The sequence below is a fragment of the Macrosteles quadrilineatus genome, unplaced genomic scaffold (assembly GCF_028750875.1).
Source record: "Macrosteles quadrilineatus isolate MER2022 unplaced genomic scaffold, UCM_ALF_1.0 Scaffold_6__1_contigs__length_79288215, whole genome shotgun sequence".
Taxonomy (NCBI): Eukaryota; Metazoa; Arthropoda; class Insecta; order Hemiptera; family Cicadellidae; genus Macrosteles; species Macrosteles quadrilineatus.
The window spans coordinates 23,789,241-23,809,697 of NW_026542599.1; the positions used below are offsets into that span (position 1 = coordinate 23,789,241).

At 35.5% G+C, this 20,457-nt stretch overlaps 2 protein-coding genes across 2 annotated transcripts in view; both read left to right on the forward strand.

Moving 5' to 3' along the window:
• The window catches only part of LOC128997392 (uncharacterized), a 39,910-nt gene extending 28,632 nt beyond the window's left edge, over positions 1–11,278 (forward strand). The window contains exons 3-7 of the mRNA XM_054423029.1: positions 1,643–5,105; positions 6,723–6,930; positions 7,963–10,503; positions 10,699–11,030; positions 11,252–11,278. Coding sequence (XP_054279004.1) covers positions 1,665–5,105; positions 6,723–6,930; positions 7,963–10,503; positions 10,699–11,030; positions 11,252–11,278 — 6,549 coding nt within the window. The 5' untranslated portion in view covers positions 1,643–1,664. The remainder of the gene's footprint in view (positions 1–1,642; positions 5,106–6,722; positions 6,931–7,962; positions 10,504–10,698; positions 11,031–11,251) is intronic.
• On the forward strand, positions 11,069–18,647 carry LOC128996830 (dentin sialophosphoprotein-like). The gene is made up of 4 exons (XM_054422318.1): positions 11,069–12,260; positions 14,676–14,789; positions 15,864–16,058; positions 18,004–18,647. The coding sequence occupies exons 1-4, from the start codon at positions 11,280–11,282 to the stop codon at positions 18,064–18,066; spliced, it is 1,353 nt and encodes a 450-aa protein (XP_054278293.1). The 5' UTR covers positions 11,069–11,279; the 3' UTR covers positions 18,067–18,647.
• Positions 18,648–20,457: the final 1,810 nt, after the last annotated feature.

Sequence of the window (20,457 nt, forward strand, 5' to 3'; positions counted from 1 at the left end):
GTTGCTATAGCTCACAATAAGTCGTTTAATCAGTTTGACTTGGTAAAAATGTGTGTGTATTTGACTTAGTAATTTACATTAGGGCAATCTGTCAGTGGCTTACATCAACTATGACGAAACTATAAAAAAAAAAACATGACAACTTGAAGATGAGAATGGAATGTAGGTGCATCGATAGTCAAAGCTTTAACAATAAACTTTCCAAAGCAAATTCATACAGTTTTTGGTAAACCTGTACAAGCTGCAGATGAATATTTATAAAGTCTGTTGAAGTTTTTACCTCAACAGGACGCGTCTGTGCGATTGACACCAACTATTCTGTGACATGCAGTCAGTGGGTGGAGTTGATCATACGTTAGATAACTGATAGTCATCTCAATTAATTGACTTTAACTAATTCAGCACAGGTAATAATTGATGCTGCCATGGTAAATGTTTGTCAAGTTTATTGAACAACTGTAAACCTGTCTTCAGTAATTGACGAAAGTTTAAAAAGATTGTTTAAAAAGACATTGCATATGAATGCATACCATTTATTCTTAAATTATTGAGTAAATAATGAACAACTGTAAACCTGCCTACAGTAATTGACGAAAGTTTAAAAAGATTGTTTAAAAAGACATTGCGTATGAATGCATACCATTTATTCTTAAATTATTGAGTAAATAATATGTTATATGGTAGGACCAAAGTTGAATATTCTTATGGGGAAGAAAAATAAATAATAGATAATGTTCCTATATTATCCTTTTGAAGAATAAATTGATTGTTATAGATTGCTTGTTAGGGATGAATATTTTTAATGGCATATCCCTTTTTAGTTTTAGACTTTAAACATTTAATCAAAGTTACTGTCATGAAAGATTAACATGGCATAAATCTAAATATCCCTTATTTATTTGTAATGGATGCTTGGTTAAAAAACGTACCTAGATTTCCCTTTACTACGAAACTGTTTAAAAACTGCAGTACATTTTATTTTTTTGTTGCAACAGGTTTTCCCCATTAGACTTTGAGAAACTTAAGCCCTTTTTTGTAAAAAAAATATTTAGCAAATTACAATTTTACAGATTTGTTATAAAATTTCACCTAAACAGTTTATTAGTTTATGAATGTTCTTGGTAAACTAGACATCATAATAAGCTAAAACTTTCTTTCATATGACATTAAAATGAAAAAAAAACAATCATTTTTTCATCACTCTTAGCGGTTTTGTTTAGAAAGAGATAGGTTATTTTTATTGTTAAAAATAAAATAAGTAGATACTGAAAAAAATTGCACGGAAAGTAAATAAAAGAAACGTCTTATAACACTCAAAACCAGGACGTGATTGAGCGATGTGAACAAGCGTTTGACATAAAACCATATGACGACTTCTGTCAGGCCAGCTGTTTAAAATGAAAATTGATCAAAATCTAGTTTTAAGATTACTTGTACTTAGTCACAGATATTTTCATGTTCAGTTTACAATTATTTTCACAGTAAGTAAACAATAATGAGGCTTTTTTACCTTTTCAGTGAGATTGTCTTTCAGTGTGTGAAAAATGTTCCAGAAAAATTTTATTAACTTTAATTCAATCGACTAATAACCTCTACCAAAATATTAATCAACTCTAATTAATATTCATCTCTTTTGTTGCAGTTAATGAAGAACAAAGGGCGAAATGTTAAACAACTATGCAGAGAGTGGGGGTGGATTCAACAGCAACCATGGGCAAACATCACGAACAACAGAGGGAGCTGCCAAGCAGCATAACATCGGCTCAACCTGGAGTAGCTACAACTCCCAGCTAGAGGGGATGTACTACGGTAGTGGAGAGCAGGCAATGTTCATGGGGCCGTACGATGGAAGTACCAAGCATGCCAACTACCCCCAGTACCCTCACCAGCCGGTACCCACCCCCATGGTCAAATGTCAAGAAGCATGCTGCCAACACTTCCAAGACAGATATCCCCTCAACCCGGCTCCATTGAGGTATCAGCCGACACAACCCAGATATGATGACTCGAGGCAGTACTTCACAGACAGGAGGTCTATGCAACCGACTCTGTCAAGGAAGAAGGCTTATCCCACTGATAACAGTTTTGCAGGCATTCCAGACAGGCATTATTCCCAGTTCATGAGTCGTGGTCAGTTCATGCCCGACAGTAGGCAGCAGATGCAGCAGATGATGAGGTCTCAGTATCCCATGTATCCACCGTACTGGGGCAGTACTAGGAGCTACGGTCCCAGGATGAACTGTCCCCCACCACCTTACCATCAGTCTGTCAGTCAAGGAGCTCAGCTTCAAGCGGGACTGAAGATGACAGATCCTCACTACATGGACGCAACACAGAAGTCGTTAGGTACTCAACGCCACAGAACGGTCGGTTCTAGTGGTGGGTCTGAGATAATTAGACCTGTCCCGGAACCGAAAAGGTCCGTTTTGGATCCGAACCTGCAAAGTTGTTACGAGTTTGGGTACCCAGGAGGTTTTGTACCTTTCGGTGAGGTCAATAAGATTCAAGGAACAGGTGTTTCACAAAATGGCACCTCTTGTAAAATACCGAGTGACAAGCAGTATCATCCCCACCAAATGCAGTATGCCATGCAAGGGAGTGACAGAAGTATGATGAATTGTAGCAACCCCATTAATGAACTCAGTTACTCTATGAATTTCGCTCTTCCCACTGGAGATCCGTATATTAGAGCTGGGTTAGACGACGGGCAGTCCATTTCTGACTCACGCAAGGCGAACCTTCAATATGATTCTTCATTGGGGAAGAAAAGACCAGACTTGGACCTTCGCCAATATTTAGCCACATGGGAGGATGACGAGGAAGAAGGAACGAGGTTGTCAGAACCTTTGGCTTTAGGAAACAGTGGAGCACCTTATATTGTGGTTGACTGCAGATCACTTGAAGGTGAGGCTGCTGCCAAAATACAAGAAAGATTCAAAACCTCCCAAAACTGTAGCTCAAAATCTAGAAGTAGTAGTCCTAGTAATGAACGAAAACGTATTGATGAATCAAATAGATCAAATGAAAATCCTGAGAATTCTACTTTGTCAGCAGAATTTCAAAATCAACCCTCATTTGCACCTTCAATGCCAAACCTTCTAAATGACAATGACAAAGGAGTCAGTTTTTGGAATGGGGCCGAGAGAGATGGTGAAGGGATATCTGGAAAGAATAGTGCATTTCAACCGTTAGATTGCTCAAAAAGAGATAATAATGTAGAACATAGCAAAAATGATCCTCAGACACACAGTGAGTTGCCAACAAACAAAGTTCCCAGTACTGAAACTGGCAGTATGTCCTTTGATAACCTTGTTTCTTACTACGGAGATACCAGGCGAATCAGTGATGGTGCCTATGATTTTGTAGAAATGACTGAAAGACTAGTTAATAACACAGACAAGTCAGCTGTGAATAGTCATCAAGTTCCACCTGCAATGACTCGACCTTGCGATCCAAGGCTTCAGCAATCACAAATGGGAAACAACCCCTCAATATACAATAAAGTTACACCGAGATACTCTGCAGGTAACTTCCAACATTACAAGCCTCCAGTACATCCAGATCCTTATTATAATTTTAAACACCCGATAAACCCAAACAAGTACCTACCGTATGACAACACTCAAATCCTGGATCCAAACTATGATTATCATAAACTCACTTCGGATTTTGACCCTGCCAGATTGTATTCAAATAAAGACTTAACTAAAGATCCGAGGAGGTTATTTCATCAAGAACTGGACAAAGCTGCTGAAAGTGCATTTTTAGATCCAGTCCGTAAAGCACAACTCAATGATTGTTACCAAGAAAAGGTTCACTGTGAATTTCCCAACGGAGATCCTAATACCTTCATGCCTCCATTAATGGTTAAAAAATCAGATCTAATTGGCAGAGATAAACTATATTCAGATAAGAACCATTCAATTAGAGAAAGAATGGACGTCATAAACAATGAAAATCAAAACCCTGCAGAAAAGACTGTACTAATAACCTCTCAGAATGGACCACCTGAAATATTTAGGGTTCCATTTCCTCCTGAAAAAGAATCTTCTCACAAGGACAATGTGGTGACCCTTCATTCCGGCGACCAAACAAAAAGCAACACTATAACAGTAGAAGTTCCCTACGTCCAACAGTACTCAACATTGGTCGAACTATCTGAAGAAATAAGTAGAGTAGAAAATGGAGATGGAAAAAACAAATCTAAACCAGACGTACTAGTTCCCAGCAAATCAACAAACGACGAAGCAAAGAAACCCACCAGTTTTAAATTGAAGAGGCTCCCTAACAGTAAGGAATGGGCAGTTGAAAACAAAGCCCTCCTTAATTCTAAAACCCAAGTTGCAACTGAAAGCAACACAGGAGATTCAGAAAGCACTCCAAGATGTGAAGTGTCAGGGGAAAAAGACTGTTTGAATCCACCTCTAACAAGTAGCAACCTGAACATGCCATCTTTAGATGACTTTAGAGAAGAAGAAAACTGCGCTTCTCTTGCAGAGAACCTTTCTAAAAATAAAGTTAATGAACCTTCTGATGTTGGAAACAAGGTATGTAGTTCCAATGTGGATGACTCTAACAAAGGTAATAAATACAATGCTCAACCACCACAAATGGCAATAGTACAACCTATGAAATTAAATAAATGTGATGTAAATCAAATAGAATCCAACCAAAGCTGCAAACTGTCCATAAATGATAGCCATGATAATCAACTGGACAAACCTAATGGATCTATTGGCCAAAACCAAAATAGTTTTGATCCAGAAAAATTAATTACCAGTACCAGTTCTAATTTAGAACTGATGTCTGAAGATATTTCAAAACATGAAAACTTTAGAACTCACAAAAAAATTCAAAGCTTCCCTGCAAGAATCCCAACATGCCTACCTTCTCCTAGTGAGGAGTTTTTGCACTCTCAGGAAATGGGAAACCATAAGGAAACCTATTCTCCTTTTCACGTGTATTCAGATTGTGACATGAACTCACAGATAAATGATTTTTTCAAGATGGATGATAGAAATACTTCAAACAACAAAGACTTGAACAACCGAATGCCATCATCTCCAAGTGTAGAAGGAATGTTTGAGGACATAAACCACTCTAATGTAAATAATCTATACCAAACTAAAACTTGTGATTTTCCAGACTTGTCAGATTCAAATATAAACTCCCATGATACACATTTTCAGTCATTTTCAACAATTTTTTCTGATAATATTGACAGAAGCGAGAGAGCAGATGGATCCATCCTTCAAATGAATGATAAAAAATGTCTCAAAAACATCCTAGATACAAACAATGAGGTGTTCAATAAAACAGATGACCATTTGAATGACAGAAAATCAGATGATTCCAAAAAGTCACCTCCTATGCCACCAATTAGCTTAAAGCTGAAATTGAACGAATCAAAGAAAATGTGGTGTATAGCAAACAAAAATCAAAATTTAAATGAGCAAATGGATAACTGTACAGAAAAACTTTCAGATGGATCCAGAAATATAAGCCATGAAACTCTTGATATCGATGCTGCTAATGAACTTGAAAAGGATTTAGCTCAAGCTATAGATGAGGAAAAGAGAAGGTCGTCGGCAAACTATTTTAGAGAGGCTCAGACATTTTCAGAAATAAATCAACTATTGTCAAGTGAAACTAATAGTGAATGTACCTCACATCTTCCAATACATAACGGTGTTATTCTGGCAGAAAGCATTTTCACGGAGCAATCCTCACAATGTTCAAAAGCTATTTTGATTAACAAAAAAGTTTCTGAAGAAAACGAAAACAAATGTCGTACAATAACAAAATATTTTCCAAAAAATAAGATTTTTGAAAAATTGAACTTGTATTGTGGACTTAAAACTACACTGGGCAAAACCTTAGTGTTTGATCAATACGGAACTCATTTTCCTGTAATCACTGAGGAAGCAAATTTGATTGCCAAAGACATAATCAACGATTTGATTTCAAAATCCATCACAGACCGATGTAAAACAGTAAGAAACAATGTTGCTCATGTTGCGCCATTCACTGAAAATCCTTCTGATGCTGATAGTTGTGAAGTGGATTCTACAAGTAGTTGCGCCCTTAATTTAAGTACTTCTGAGTCTGTCATGGAACACGAATCTTCGCCGGTTGTAGAAGAAAAAGAAAGTATTGTGAAGACAACTGAGCTTTTCATCCAGAATGAAAAGAAATATTATCAAATTAATTCTGTAATAAAACTAGTCCCGTCTGCAAACAATATTGTAGCTCATCTGAGGAGACCAGCTAGGTCTATATTTTCTCCTATGTCGGATCATGGAAAGGAAGATGATGAACCCATTGAGGTTGCCCAAATTGTGTCTAGTCAAGGGGAAAACCTACTGAACTTTGGAGATTTGCAGTCTCCTTGTAATTCAAACAAGATTGGCTGTTTTGATTTGGTAAATGACAGTGAAAACATGGATGTTGATTTGAGTGCTAAATGTGAAATAAGTTGTAATGCTGACCAGACTCCTTCAGTTGATGAAAACAAAATCTCAAAAAATGGAGGCAATGCAATATTTTCTATTGAAGATTTAGTTAATAATAAAGTTGAAAATCATGCTGCCGACCAACATAGCACGGAAATAGATGATGCTCTTGAATTAATGGGACTATCAAATGTAAAATCTGTCCAAGAAGTAGGTGATCATACCGAATGTTCTAACGTTTTGGCTGAAAACAACCTACATTATCTTCAGGAATCATCAGAAAATGAAACTGGCCTCGAAGATCAGCTTTCACCATTAGCAGAGTGTGCAAATTCCCTAAATCTGAAACAATCTTCTAACAACAAAGAGCCCACCAATTTTACTGATAAACTAACACCATTAATTGAAAATGACAATTCTAATAATTTGGAGAAACCATGCAAAAGTAAAGACGTCCTTCCATCAACTGCTAATGAAAGTAACACTGGAGTATTGTGTAGTATTGAAAAGGACATTAAAAGATCCGATGAAGAAAATACAGTTGAAGACAAAGAATCTCGACTTGAAACTTCTGTAATAGTAAGGAATGAAACATTTAATTACTTTTCTTCGAAAAATGATCATGAGCTTTTCCAAAATAGTCATCCCCACTATCAAGGATCATTCAGAAACTACTCAGAATCAGTTGTGAACGTCAGAAATATTATAAATGAGGTAATAAATTATGCTGTCACAAAAAACATAGACCAAAGACAACATTTTTTGGAAAATCCTTTAAAAAATGAAGCAATGAACATCTGTAAAGGTATGTTTTCTGTGGAAGAAGCCAGTTCTCCAATGAGTTTGGAGAGCGAAATGAATTCAACAGAGCAGACGGCAACAGTAGAAAAATGCTTATCTGGTTTTAAAAATGGTGATAGAATGTTCCAAACCCCAATACTGCCTTCGATTCATAGCAAAACATCAGTGATAACATCAAGAAATCTACTTCCCTTAGATTTATCAACAGAAAAAGCTATTTGCAATAATTTTCACAAGAAAGATTCTTATTGTGCTAGCGAGTGTATATATGTTTATGCAGAAGAACCCATCTCATGCATAAAAACCAATGGATTTAGTTATTTCCATGACTTTAAAACAAGAAAATGGCAAAGGTTTCATAAATTATGTTCCGAAAAAGAAAATGTAGAGGGAACTCAAACCTTCAAATCTGGGCATCAAGAAACAAAGGAAATAGCCTCAGTTACTCGTCTGTGTAAAATTCCAATGAGGCCTATGCTAAATGAAAATTCATGTGCAATTGAAAGTGCAGCTAGTGACTGTAGTGATCATGAATCGACAGAACCGCTTGCTTCACCTGATGATCCCTTGTGCTCTAGCTCTGAAGTTAAGGATGAGTTACCTACAAAATACAACTTAAAGCGAAAACTTTCCAAAGAAAAAACAGTAAAACCAAAAAATGTAAATTTAAAATTATGCAAGTCAGGAGACATAAATTCAGTTGTTCCAGTTGAGAGTAGGTCCACTCTGAAAGTAGGAGGTGAAACTCCTAATGAAAATGAAGAAGAAGATGGTTCAACCCCTTTGAAGGACAAAGTTTGTTTTTTTAACCAAAAAGAATCAGTTTTTTTAAGAAGAGACTCACTAAAAATATTAGAAAGAGAAGCAGTTTTAAGAGAAATCTTTTCTCCGGAACCTGAAAGTGATTATACTGAAAGTAAAGAAAATGCTTATCCAGGAATCTTCAATCAGCACAAACCAGAAAACTCTAAACTTCAGTACTGTGAAAATGTTGACACTAATGATGATCTCAGTTCTTCAGTGAACGACTCCACCAATTTTAAAGGTTTTTCTGAATCATCAGTTCAAGAAGTAAGCAATCAAAATAGTGGGGTGTATTCTCCACCCAGCAAAACAGAGATTGCTCAATCAGAGCAAAATGAAATAAGTGTGTCCTCATCTATTGAATTGCAACCTCATAAAAACAAAATGTTTGTTGATTCTCCAAGTGAAATGGATGATTCTTTTAAAGAGAACTTAAGAGAGAATAGTAAACCAGCTCTTCAGAAACCAGCTTTGCCAGAAACTGAATCAAATGATAATCAACCCAGCTTTCTTTCTACAAAATTGAACAACTTTAATTACCTATTGAACAGAAGCATTGAAGAATCTGCTCATGACCAAAAATCGAAAGGAAAGACAGAAGAAAACCAATCAACCTCATCTTCTGAAGATTTAAATCTGTTGCGAACAGTACAGAATAGCCCTTTGAATAATGAAAGCCATCCAATGTCACCAGAAGAAAACTCCTTTTTATGTCAAGATAGAGATATACTTTCTCCTAACCATGAGGATGTATCCAACGAATCTACAATTAGTTGTACAGATATGACCAGTGATAACGTGTCTTGTAATGATTCCAACACCAATGACATTTCAACAAAGGTTGCGCCAAACGAAGATACTAATGCAACTTTGCTAGTTACTGGAAAGGATGTTTTGTTCTCGACAACTCAACCAGTAGATGATCAAGATGATGAAGCTCTAAACAACAGTGTAAGCCACAAAGAAACTTACAACAGTGACATGTCATTTGATGATGGTGTTGACGATGATCAGACACATAACATAACACAGAGTCAAAATGAAAAGATTACTTCTGTCCACGATTCATTAAGAAACAATCAACATTTAAACAAGGAAACTTTCCCATTACAGTGTTTAGTTGAAGCTGCCCTTGCTCTAGAACATGTTGGTTCAAAACAAATGTTACTTAATAATTCCAATTTTCCAGGACTTTATTCTCAGTCAGATGAAGGCTTTGTGGAATCACCTCTTAGTGAGAGCCCATCTCATGAATCTCTCGATTATTCAACAAAAACTAATACTGCTGATGAAATTCTTGACAGAAAAAAGATAAAAAATAATCACTCTATAGTTGATGGAGACTCGTTTTCAAAATTTGAAGAGACTCACTACAACTTGAGGGATTCGACTAGAATCGTAACATCAAGTAGCTGTAATATTATTCCCTACCCAAAAAGAAAATATCGTTTTAAATCTGTGAAATCCTCTTGTGCTACACATGAGATGAAACAGAGAGAAACCGATACAGTTGTAAATGACAAAATTAAATCTAAAAAGCGAAAAAGTGTGTTCGCCTATCCCCGCACTAAAAGGCGTAAACGAAATACAAAAGATAAACCAAAAACTTCAGATGTTTTACCTGAACCAATCACTCAGGATGCTACTGAAGTTGATTCAAATACCCACCACTATGATGAATCAATACAAAATGATTACAATAGAGAAGACAGCTTACAAAATCATTGTGAAAATATCGAGCCTTGTCTGAACACAGGAACCAACACTATGAACTGTTCAAATAATACTTCAGATTACAAAACGAGTTCTCAATTGACAAACGATAGTAGTCATTTGACAGATGATGAATCAAAAAATAATTTTGGTGGTCCTCTGTTGATAGCTAACGAAGATACAACAGCTCAAGGAAATATATTTTGTGTACATGTTGACTCCGAAAAGATTGATGATTATGTTGGTGGATTAGGGATCCTCTCAGATACCAATCATTCGTTGTTTAAAGAAAGTACGGATGGTATTGAAAGTGAAATACCAAATGTGTCTTTGGATAATAGCACAAGTTTAGTCATCATCATTGAGGATTTAGATGAAAACGCTGGTAAAATGCAATTTGATAATGGCAAAAGTGAGTCAGATGTAATGTTGGGATCAGTCAGGGATGCTGATTGTGCTGATGTTTTGACAACCGAACTATCAGTCAATGAATCTTGTATATGTCCACCTGACATTGGATTGAAAAATGCTTGTGAAAATGAACTGAAATCTAAACTTTTGTACGGAAGAAGTGAAGAACTTCTTACTACTAACTGCTATGAAGAAATTAATGAAAACCTCATTAATGATATTGGGAACTGGCCTTTTGTGGAAGAGGAGGTAGCAGAGTTTGACGATAGATCTGAATTTCCTAATAAAATCCCCGAAGAAGGAAGAAAAATTGAACTTAAATGTAGCTTACCTTGGAAAAAAATATTTAATATATCCAAGAATATTTCACAAAAACAAGAAAAGAAAAACAAGAAGAAAACTAAGGCTTCAAAAAAATCTGGTTTGGAATTGGGACCAGCCAATGTTGAAGTTAGATTAAAAGCGCCATCAGCTGAATGGAAAGTTATCAGTGACTATCATGAGAATTCTTCGCCAGTTGTCAAAGTCAGCCGTCTTATTCTGCAGAGAGAGTCAGACAATAGCAGCAGTAGTTATTCAGAAAAAGATAGTGAAGAAGAAAATGAAAATAGGAAATTGTCTGTTGAACACAGTGATGGGAAATCAACGTTGAGTGTTGACTCTTATCTGACTGAAAATATATCACAAAATGAAAACTGGCAACCGATTGTTGTGTTGAAAAGAAATAAAGAGTTAGACGAGTTGACCTCAAGACTCCAATCACAAACATTCACATCTCTTTCCAATTCACAGTCAAGTTCCAGTGATGAAAGTAAAGATGAAGAATCCTCAGAACACTCTGATACTGATGTGAGTGATGGCAATCCATGCTCCATGTCAAGGGAAAGTTCACCATTTAGTGATTCGTTTGATAATAATTTAATATCAAACTCTTCAAAGAAATATTGTTTAAACAAATTCTATGAAACAAATGAAAATGATAGGGTGCCATATGAGAAGTATTCACCCACTGGCTGTAGCAACTCGTTGGCAAATGAGAAGATCTATAGTCCAAGTAATCCTCATTTCAGTCCTGGAGAAGTGTATCCAGATTCTGATATGAATTCCAACCCAGAAAGTGTTGATAAAGTGTCATCAAACCTTGAAAATGGTGATGATGATGTTTTTATTGACGAGAAATCATCAACCAACATTCTGGATCAGGTTACTGAGGAGAGCAAAATTGTAGATAGCAATCATTCAGACAGTTGTGACACGGATAATTTGAACAAGGAAAGTAACACTACTGACATTTCAAAGCCACTAATTGAAGTTGAAATCCTTCCCCATAGAGATGAATTTGAAACTGTTGTTGAGTCACCAACTGGAAGAAAATCCCCTGATGATTGTTTATCTGAAACAATTGACCCGTCATCTTCAAAACTTATGAATTCAGAAGATGTATCTGAAACAATTGACCCACCACCTTCAAAATTTATGAATTCAGAAGACGAATCACCAAGCACACCTCTGGATTACAAGTCTTCAGTTTTTTCCAACTCCTCAAACTCATCTTGTGAAGTCAACAACACTGAATCGTCAAGAGAATTCCACTACGACCAAACAAAGAAAACCAGGAGAAAAATGCCCAAAAATTTCTTTGTCAGGAAAAAAATAAGGCGAAATAGAAACACAGCTGTGGGCAGTGATACATCTTCTCAAGACCTCGTAGTTACAAGTGCTCCTTCAGAAACTGAAACTGTCGTAGAAAATACAACTATCCCCTCCTCTCTTGCTCAAAATGAAATTAACCGTCGGAATAACTACTTAAGTGGAGATAATCAAAGTGATTTGTCTGTTACCTGTGATACCTCTCGTTTGAATTGTGTTTATGATTTAGAACATTCTTCACCCATAAGGTTAAATGAAAACCCAGGTTCGTCTTTACCTGATAAGTCTGAAGATAAAAGCACTTTGAGGAATTGTGGTCGAGGCTTGAAGAGGCCTGGAAAGGGCCACTTCAGAGAAGATACCAAACGGAGACGGACCAGGAATCTTTCCACCACCTGCCGGGACTGTGATGTCACTTTTAAGAATAAGGTAAATAATAAATATTATATTTTTTTACATAGTTTTATTTTGCATTAGATGATAATTGATAATAGAAAGTCTTTCTTCATCAAAGGTAAACAGATATCGGCATTATGAGGTATTGCCATTTCAAACTAAGCTTTAATAAATTATTACAAATTGGGCTTTATTTTTTAAATTTCTTAATGCATCTTTGTTTGGTCTTGTTATACTAATAATTGTGATTTATAAATTTAGACTTACTCACGATTTCTACTCCTTTACTGCTTCTCTTACAAATTTCAAAAGAATTGTGAATGTGGTGTAAGCTAAGCTGTAAAAATTAAATTGATGTTGATGTCATGACAATTGTATATTTGCAGACATGTTGTGCATATAACGGAACACCTGTTACAACACGTTCTATTTGCCACTTTGCAAGCACATTTCTTGCTACTTACTACCAAATAATATTCTTTACAAAACTTCAACATCATCACCTTCCAGCAATTGTAAATTTACAAAAGATGTTTGAGATCTTGTGATGTATTTTACAGTTACAGTATAGTATCAGTTACAGGCTTATCTTGGTATTAAATTTGATTTTGGATGAAAAATATGTGTTGGATGTTTTGCAATGTAAGTTTGCTTTTAAATAGGAATAAATCTAAACCTGTGTTGTTTCACAGGATAATTATTTTTGCTTGCTGCTTAGAATAATGTGGTTCATCAATTTCTTTTAACTTTTCATCTAGGTTTAACATAGGAGCGGAAATATTTTTTTTTTTTTTTTACTGTATTTCACTCAGTAACATCACATGTTTTAATATTTTTTTCTGATTTTTGAAACCACTAGGCTAGTGTAGTTGCAATGAATACAAAACTTATAAGAAGCGCAATGCCTTTGTAAAAAATTCAGTCCGTAAATATTTGAATTTTGGATAGTTCCCACAGCGGCCGCTAGGTGGACTATCGCGAGAGAGTGAGACAAAGAATCGGCTTAGAGCAAGAGAGAGATAGAGTAGCGTGGCTGCCGCACGGCCGATCGTAGTGGCGGCCGCGCAAAGCTAATTTCGGCGGCATAATTCCAGTTTGACTATTCTCCATAAGCATTTCGCTTCTTAAAGTGTTTGTATTCATTAGTAATTGTTCTTGACCTATTTTAAACTATTAAACTTCTTGTGTGAGTGATCAACTTAGCTAAATTAACACTTAAAACTAATATAAAATCTAACATCTCTAGATGAATGACTAAGGGCATTTGAATTATTTAAATACGCCTATATCTGTAAACATCATATCCAACTAATAAAGATGATATTGCAATACCTTTCCATCCAGTCTCAAAAATAACCCATTGAACTATTCCAGTCTTCAACAGCATTTGTTATTTTGGAAACATGTAAAAACTGATAAGAGATATCTGGTATCAATACCAGATACCAAAACATGGTAAATGACAGTAATCAGCATTATGATATATGATACATATGACATATAATCAAACTGTCAAGTCTGCTTTTTTCTATTTGTCAGTGTTCTACTCAACTGCTCAAAATGTACAATATTGCAAGACTGAAATTCCAATCCCTAAAATTTGTTTTGTTTTTTTATGTCATTAGCATTTTGTTACGTTTTTAATGTTACCATCGCTCTATCCCGGGTTGTCTAAATCGCTCTTATACATTAGCTGTTTCCCACAAATTCTTCATTTGAAGTTTGCTGATTTTTAGAATTTATGGACAAAATACTGGTCGTTGTGTCCCTTAAAATCTTTTAGCATTAATTGAAACACGTTTTTGGTCTATGTAACAAATAAACTATGTATTTAACTTTGATACAATGTGAATTCTTGATTCATTGCCTGGAGAAAATATCAGTATTAGAGGTAATTTATATTTATTATTTTGCACTGTGACACGGAAATTTTGAAATGAGTAATGCCAGATGTTGCCAGCAAACGTTTGACTATGTTATGTAACATTTGGAATAGGATGCTCATATTCTAATTGTATTACGTTAAAAAATTTGAGATTTTTATTTGATACTGGATTAGAATCATAAAACAACCAGGCTGCAATTAAATAGAACTAGACCCAGTTATTCTGGATCATTGGGCGTAATAAAATAGTCCTGGGTAAAGAAAAGGTTTGTCTTAGTCATAGCTACACAGTTCACCTCACTCCATTCTACACCAACCTTGTATTAATATTCAGCTTAAAATTCACACTTAAATGACATTGCTGTCTTGCAAGTAATAATAATGGATCTTTGTATCATTATCATGTAGTAGTAAAATTAAACGGTGCAATTGTCTAAAAACAAGTAGTATCTAATTTAAAAACACCGCTTTTTACACATTCCCTAAGTGTTCAAGTGTTGGTTTTCAAACATTTTATTTACATTTGTAGAACATGTTTGTCAAACTCTAACCTGTTGTTGCAGGAAGAGCTGACTCGTCACAATGCGTACAGACACGCACGCCGCAGGGAGCTTCACCACTGCCTACTGTGTCAGAGAAGCTTCTCATCAGCCGCCCGCCACAGCCTTCATGTTCAGGTAACAAGCATTGATTATAAAGTTGTTGATCCAAATAATATGTTTAAATCCTCTTTCATAGTTGATTTCTGAAATGAATGTTAAAGCAGTTTCTGCTCCTCATCCTACAAATATCTACATATCTTGCGGCCATCTAAGGTTGACTTGTTAGTTATTATTGATAACTGGAAGAAAAATGTCTTGGGATCTGAATTGACCTGTCTTAATAACGAACCTGCAAGCTTTGGATTTTTAAACACAAGCTATATGAACCGTTTTACTACTCGATCAATATTGATATTTATAGTAGTCTGAAATAGTCAGTTATCCATGGTTTCTCTACACAACTCATGAAATCATGTAAGCTCAATCAATTAACATATTTTTATTTTTCATTTATTTTTATTCTCATACAGTAGACTCCCTCTTAACCGGACATCGGTTTAACCGGACTGAACTCGGCGGAAATGACATCTCTTTAACCGGAAAATTTTTATCGGCACATTGGTTTAACCGTACTAGATCGGCAGGAAGTGGGCAGTACTGAAACATCTATTCTTGTGAAAAAAATTTAAGACCAGTGATCACGTGTCTAAATACAATGCTCTCCTAAATTTAAGTCGAATATCACAGTAAACAGTCCGTTTTAACGAGATTTGGGGACGTCGGTTTAACTGGAAAACCCGTTTTCCGGACTGGCCTCGGTCCCGAGGAGTCCGGATAAGAGGGAGTCTACTGTAAACTACTTTTAGAAATGTTAATAACAAAAGTAAAATATATTGTTCAACTAAAAGTAAAATATTTGGCCATTCAATAGTGCTAATATCACCAGGAATTAATAATGAAATAAGTTACATTAGTAGAAGGTATGAAAATACCTTGTGTAAGCTATGGAATTCAGCTTGGCTCTAAAGGAAACGCAGTGCAAAATTAAATTACCAATTTTTGAATTGTACATGGTGAATTTGATACGATATTCCTAAATGAAATTGTTGGTAACATTTATTTGCTTACTTATTCAACAGATGTACCCATTTATTCAGTATGTGCTTTGAACCACCGCCTTGATTTGACGCTTGCGATTGTTTGTTGTAGGGCCGGTCACACCGCCACCTAGAGTTGACGCAGAGACACACGATGCACACTATCCACCGCCTGGTGGCGGGTCACGACTGTCCTGCGATCCCTCCCTTGACCCGGGCGGAACTGAGGGCTTTGCAGTGGAGACCCAACCAACCCGGCTACACACATGTCTACCACGACACCACGCCACTACACACTGTTCTGCGGGTAATCATATATTTAACATTTACTTTTACTTTACAGTCCATCCCTTTATTTTGTGCTTTCAGCATTTTTTTAAGGGAGTGCTTTGGTTTTATCTGAAATCAACCTTAGTTTGACAAGGCCTTTGGATTCAGACCGGTCGCACTTGGGGAACACTTCAGTTTTGAAAGCACTTCTCACACTCTACTACCCAGTTTATGAATTACAACCTGTTATCATTTAGTGTGGGACAAGGAATTTTATCACACACAAGAAAATGTTTATGAGTTTCACTCAATCCACACAAATTCGAATCTTGTCACTTTGCCAATCATTGTGTTTGATAGAAGTGTTTTTTTTTTCATTAGTAATTTCTGTAAAGTTATTGACAATAAGCCATTAACACCTAAATATTTCAATTTGTAAATGTAGACCAAGCCTATGAATTGTTTAAGCTCATCCTGTACAAAGATAAACCTATCTTTCTTCTAATAAAATTGTAATCCACATATTCAATTCAGTCAGTATTCAGCAGGGGGAGGTTAGAATCTATGAGGCCCGGCGGCTCACACCAGAGGCTTCTATTCTCCTCATTCTTGGGTAGCTGGAGCTTAGGGGATTTCGAAATACATTTGTTATACTCAAGAACCCGTCTCTTCGTTTTCGACTATCTGACCGGTGAATATACTTATGAGGCTGGAGATAAGCTACAAACAATGCCGTTTTATTTTTAATAGGCTTAAAAATGCTAGGGATCTCGGGTCAAACCTTTGTACTTAGGGTAGGGTCAAAGATTTTGATTTTCGGGCCAGCCAAAATCCAAATTAGGTCTGGTTTGAATCGGCTTGATTTGGAATGTAGATTTTTAATCATATTAATTGCTGGACTATAATGGGTTAAACAACTACTGCATTCATGGCAGAATTGTAAACATGATGCAAAATCAAATATTAACTAAATCGTCCTAGGTCAGGACCAAATCGTGAGCGCCCCCTACGGTTGCGGTGAAATTATGGACATCTTCCGCGATCGCGAAAGAATTGAGTACCTAGACATCATCTCCTAAATGGTCATCATCTTGCATGATCTCAGGAGCCATACTTACTGTCTCCTGAGATCGTGGTGAAATCACCTCAATTGTCGCCATAGACTTATTTGTCATCACTCATTTTCGTGGTTTTCGATCGCGCAATCTTCGCAGACGCTTTTGGTAATGACAAGAATAAAAGGTCTGCTCAAAAATTGAATCCGCTAACAGATTATATATGAACTGCATTTTTCAAGAGGGAAAAAGTTCCTTTGAGGCCCTTCCTCCAAGCGGAGCCTTCCGGTTAGTGCTGTGTCCGCTGTTAGAGAAATGCAGCCCACATTAGTCTAGTTTAGAAAAACCCATCCTTTAGTTGTATCGGTAAAATTAAATTACAGTTGATCGCTAATCCAACACAGCAGCACGTTCTGGACTCTGGCAGAAAAATTGCTGAAAATGTGTGATTACTGGAAGGCTGTCTTTAGTTAGTTTCATGATGTTTCAGTCCAGGAAGCTGAAACCCCACAGGACTGAGGCTGTTTGTTCTATAGGACCATGTGTTAGAATAGTTTGGAGTTAGGCTGAAATTGGTCTTAACATCATCAGGCCATTTTATTGAGTTCACCCAACCTCGGATGCATGTCCTCCAAATTTGTCCAAGAGGTGTAAAATAAGTTTTGTAAAAAAAACCTTCTAATTTTTAGTTTTTTTCAATGAAAGGCTCTAAGCCAGGATTTTGAATTGTAGAAAAGGGAGGATAGGAGCTAGCTTACCTTGAAAGTGTAGGTAGGTCATAGAACATGTAGAAAAACACTGTGCACACAATATTTTGTCCCCTGAAGGACATTTTCAAGTGTAGAGAAAGAGTTTACAAATTACAAAAATCTTCTAATTTTTAGGGTTTTACTCAACACTTAAGTTCAAAAGGATATTATTTTTCAGGAACGGAGTTCAGATTTGAGTGAAGATACAGTCTTGTCAGGAGATAAGATAGGAGACGACTGAAATGCAGTAATTCTAGTTCCTCAGACCAACCAAAGACACGCTCAATGCTGAAGGGACCAAAGTCCTCGACTTGTTTGTACAGTTACAAAGTTTTATCGTTTGTTATCACTGTGTTTACCACAAGTGTGCTTATAAAGCAGGTTTGGCTCATCCGACATCATAGCTTATACGTGTGTTTTAGACTGTCTTGTAAATATGTATATTTTTTATAGATTTTATTACATTACCACATAAAGTCATGAAGTATCCACCTGAGATCAGGCCTTACCAAAAGATGCCTCAATTGTACAGATTTATTTATGTTTTCAAAATGAGAAATAATATATTAGAAAATGTTTACGTTTGTATATTTTTAAGAGATATCTCGGCGTATACATTTTACCAGTATGTATTTGTGTGATAATGTACAATCGTTCCTCACTTAGAAACCAAAATATTTGCCGGTTAGTGCAATTTGTATATTAAGTGTGCCTGGTTCGGAGATGAATTACTCATCTAAGTCAAGGAAAGACAATGTTTTAATTTGTTTATATCTTTATTAAGGTGTGTTACAATTTAAAGCTTGCTTGCATGTATGAATATTCTAAACATTTTGTTCAAATGTTTGTTGTTTATAGTCTATTTTATGTTATCGTAGAGAATTGATTTATTTTAGTTTTCTAGGTTATATAATTTATAGTATTTTCATAGAAAAGAGTATATTTAGTCGCATGTTATGTCAAACAAAAACAATATCCTTTATCTGTTGATTATAGTTTGAACATATACAGTGTGGTAGTAAAGTCCCGGAATGGTTAAATTAAATATATTTGTTACCAATATAGATAAAGTAATGATACTTGGTATATAAATAATAGCTTTAAATGTATACTGTTTTAAGCTATTATCACTTTTTTATGTCTTAAGGGGGACGGCCCACGAGGAGTCAGACAAAATTCTTAAACAGCAGCATAGGTCGAGTTTGGTATCTAATTAAAAGTCTTAGTTAGTAGGATACATTGCCGCAAACCTGAACTCAAAAGGACAACTAAGTCAAAAATGACAGATGTTCAAGGATTCATTGAATTTGCATTGCTATTCTACGCTACCTCCTCAAGGGGCAACCGTGAGAATTTGGAAGAAAATCATTAATGTAAACATATGTCGACATGCACATCAAATTAAAGGTCTTATGTAGTAGAATACAATATTGCAAATTTGAGCTCAATAGAACAACTGAGTAAAAAAATACAGCTGCTCAAAGATTCAAAATGGCAGATTCATGAAATAGTTTAACAGCTGCCATTTTTGACTCAATTGTCCGTTTGAGTTCGGGTTTGCGGCAATGTATTCTACTAAGACCTTTAATTAGATACCAAACTCGACCTATGCTGCTATTTAAGAATTTTGTCTGACTCCTCAAGGGCGTCCCTTAAGGCATAAAAAAGTGATAATAGCTTGAAACAGTAGACATTTATAGCTATTATTTATATACCAAGTATCATTAATTCATCTATATTGGTAACAAATATATACAACCGTTCCGGGACTTTTCTACCACACTGTAGAATGTATGTGTGAATGTAATATTGAGGTACGTATAATGTACTTAAGTTTAGCCCACATATTTTTCATTATACGGTTCAGTTATTTTAATTACTACTACTTGCAGGACAATGTACTTAACCGTCAGAACATCTTTACTAGTCATGAAGCCTAAGTTTTGTTACCCGTTGATCTCATTCCTTGACTCATTCATTTTCTGTCTTCCGCCAACAAGAGATGCATCCATTTTCAATATTTGGCTTTTCATAAGCAAATAACACAGAAGTAGCTGACAAGATATGCATAATTCACACAAGTGATTATCAATACGTTTTTAAATTAGCAAACTTTACTTTATTATTAGCATTTTATCAATTTCATAGCATAAAGATTTTAATATAGCTTATAAAAGCAAGAACACATTGACTGTCCAGTAAAATCCCAATAATTAGAATTTATTAGTATTTAAATTTAAAAATATATTAAAACTAGAGTTATATTGAGAATGGAATGCATCTTTTCTAAAGCAATTCTAATTCCTAACTTATTATTTCAGTTTCTTGATTGGGAAATCAAACTTTTCAGTGCCAGTAGACCCAAATATATTCGTTTTAAGTTCATGTTAATTTAACTATTCGTACAATAATTAATTTAGGTTTTGTTAAGATTTGTTGTTGAAAAGGAGATTTTTAAGTTGTGAGGGATATTTAAATAAATGTACAGATATAAAAATATTTTTTAACTTTTGGGTTTTATAAGTGAATTAAATTTGTTGAGTTTTACGATTGTTATATTTATTGTGATACTTTGAATTGTTGATTTTGATTGTTTTCCGCATGATAGATCATTCCTACCCACTGTATTTCT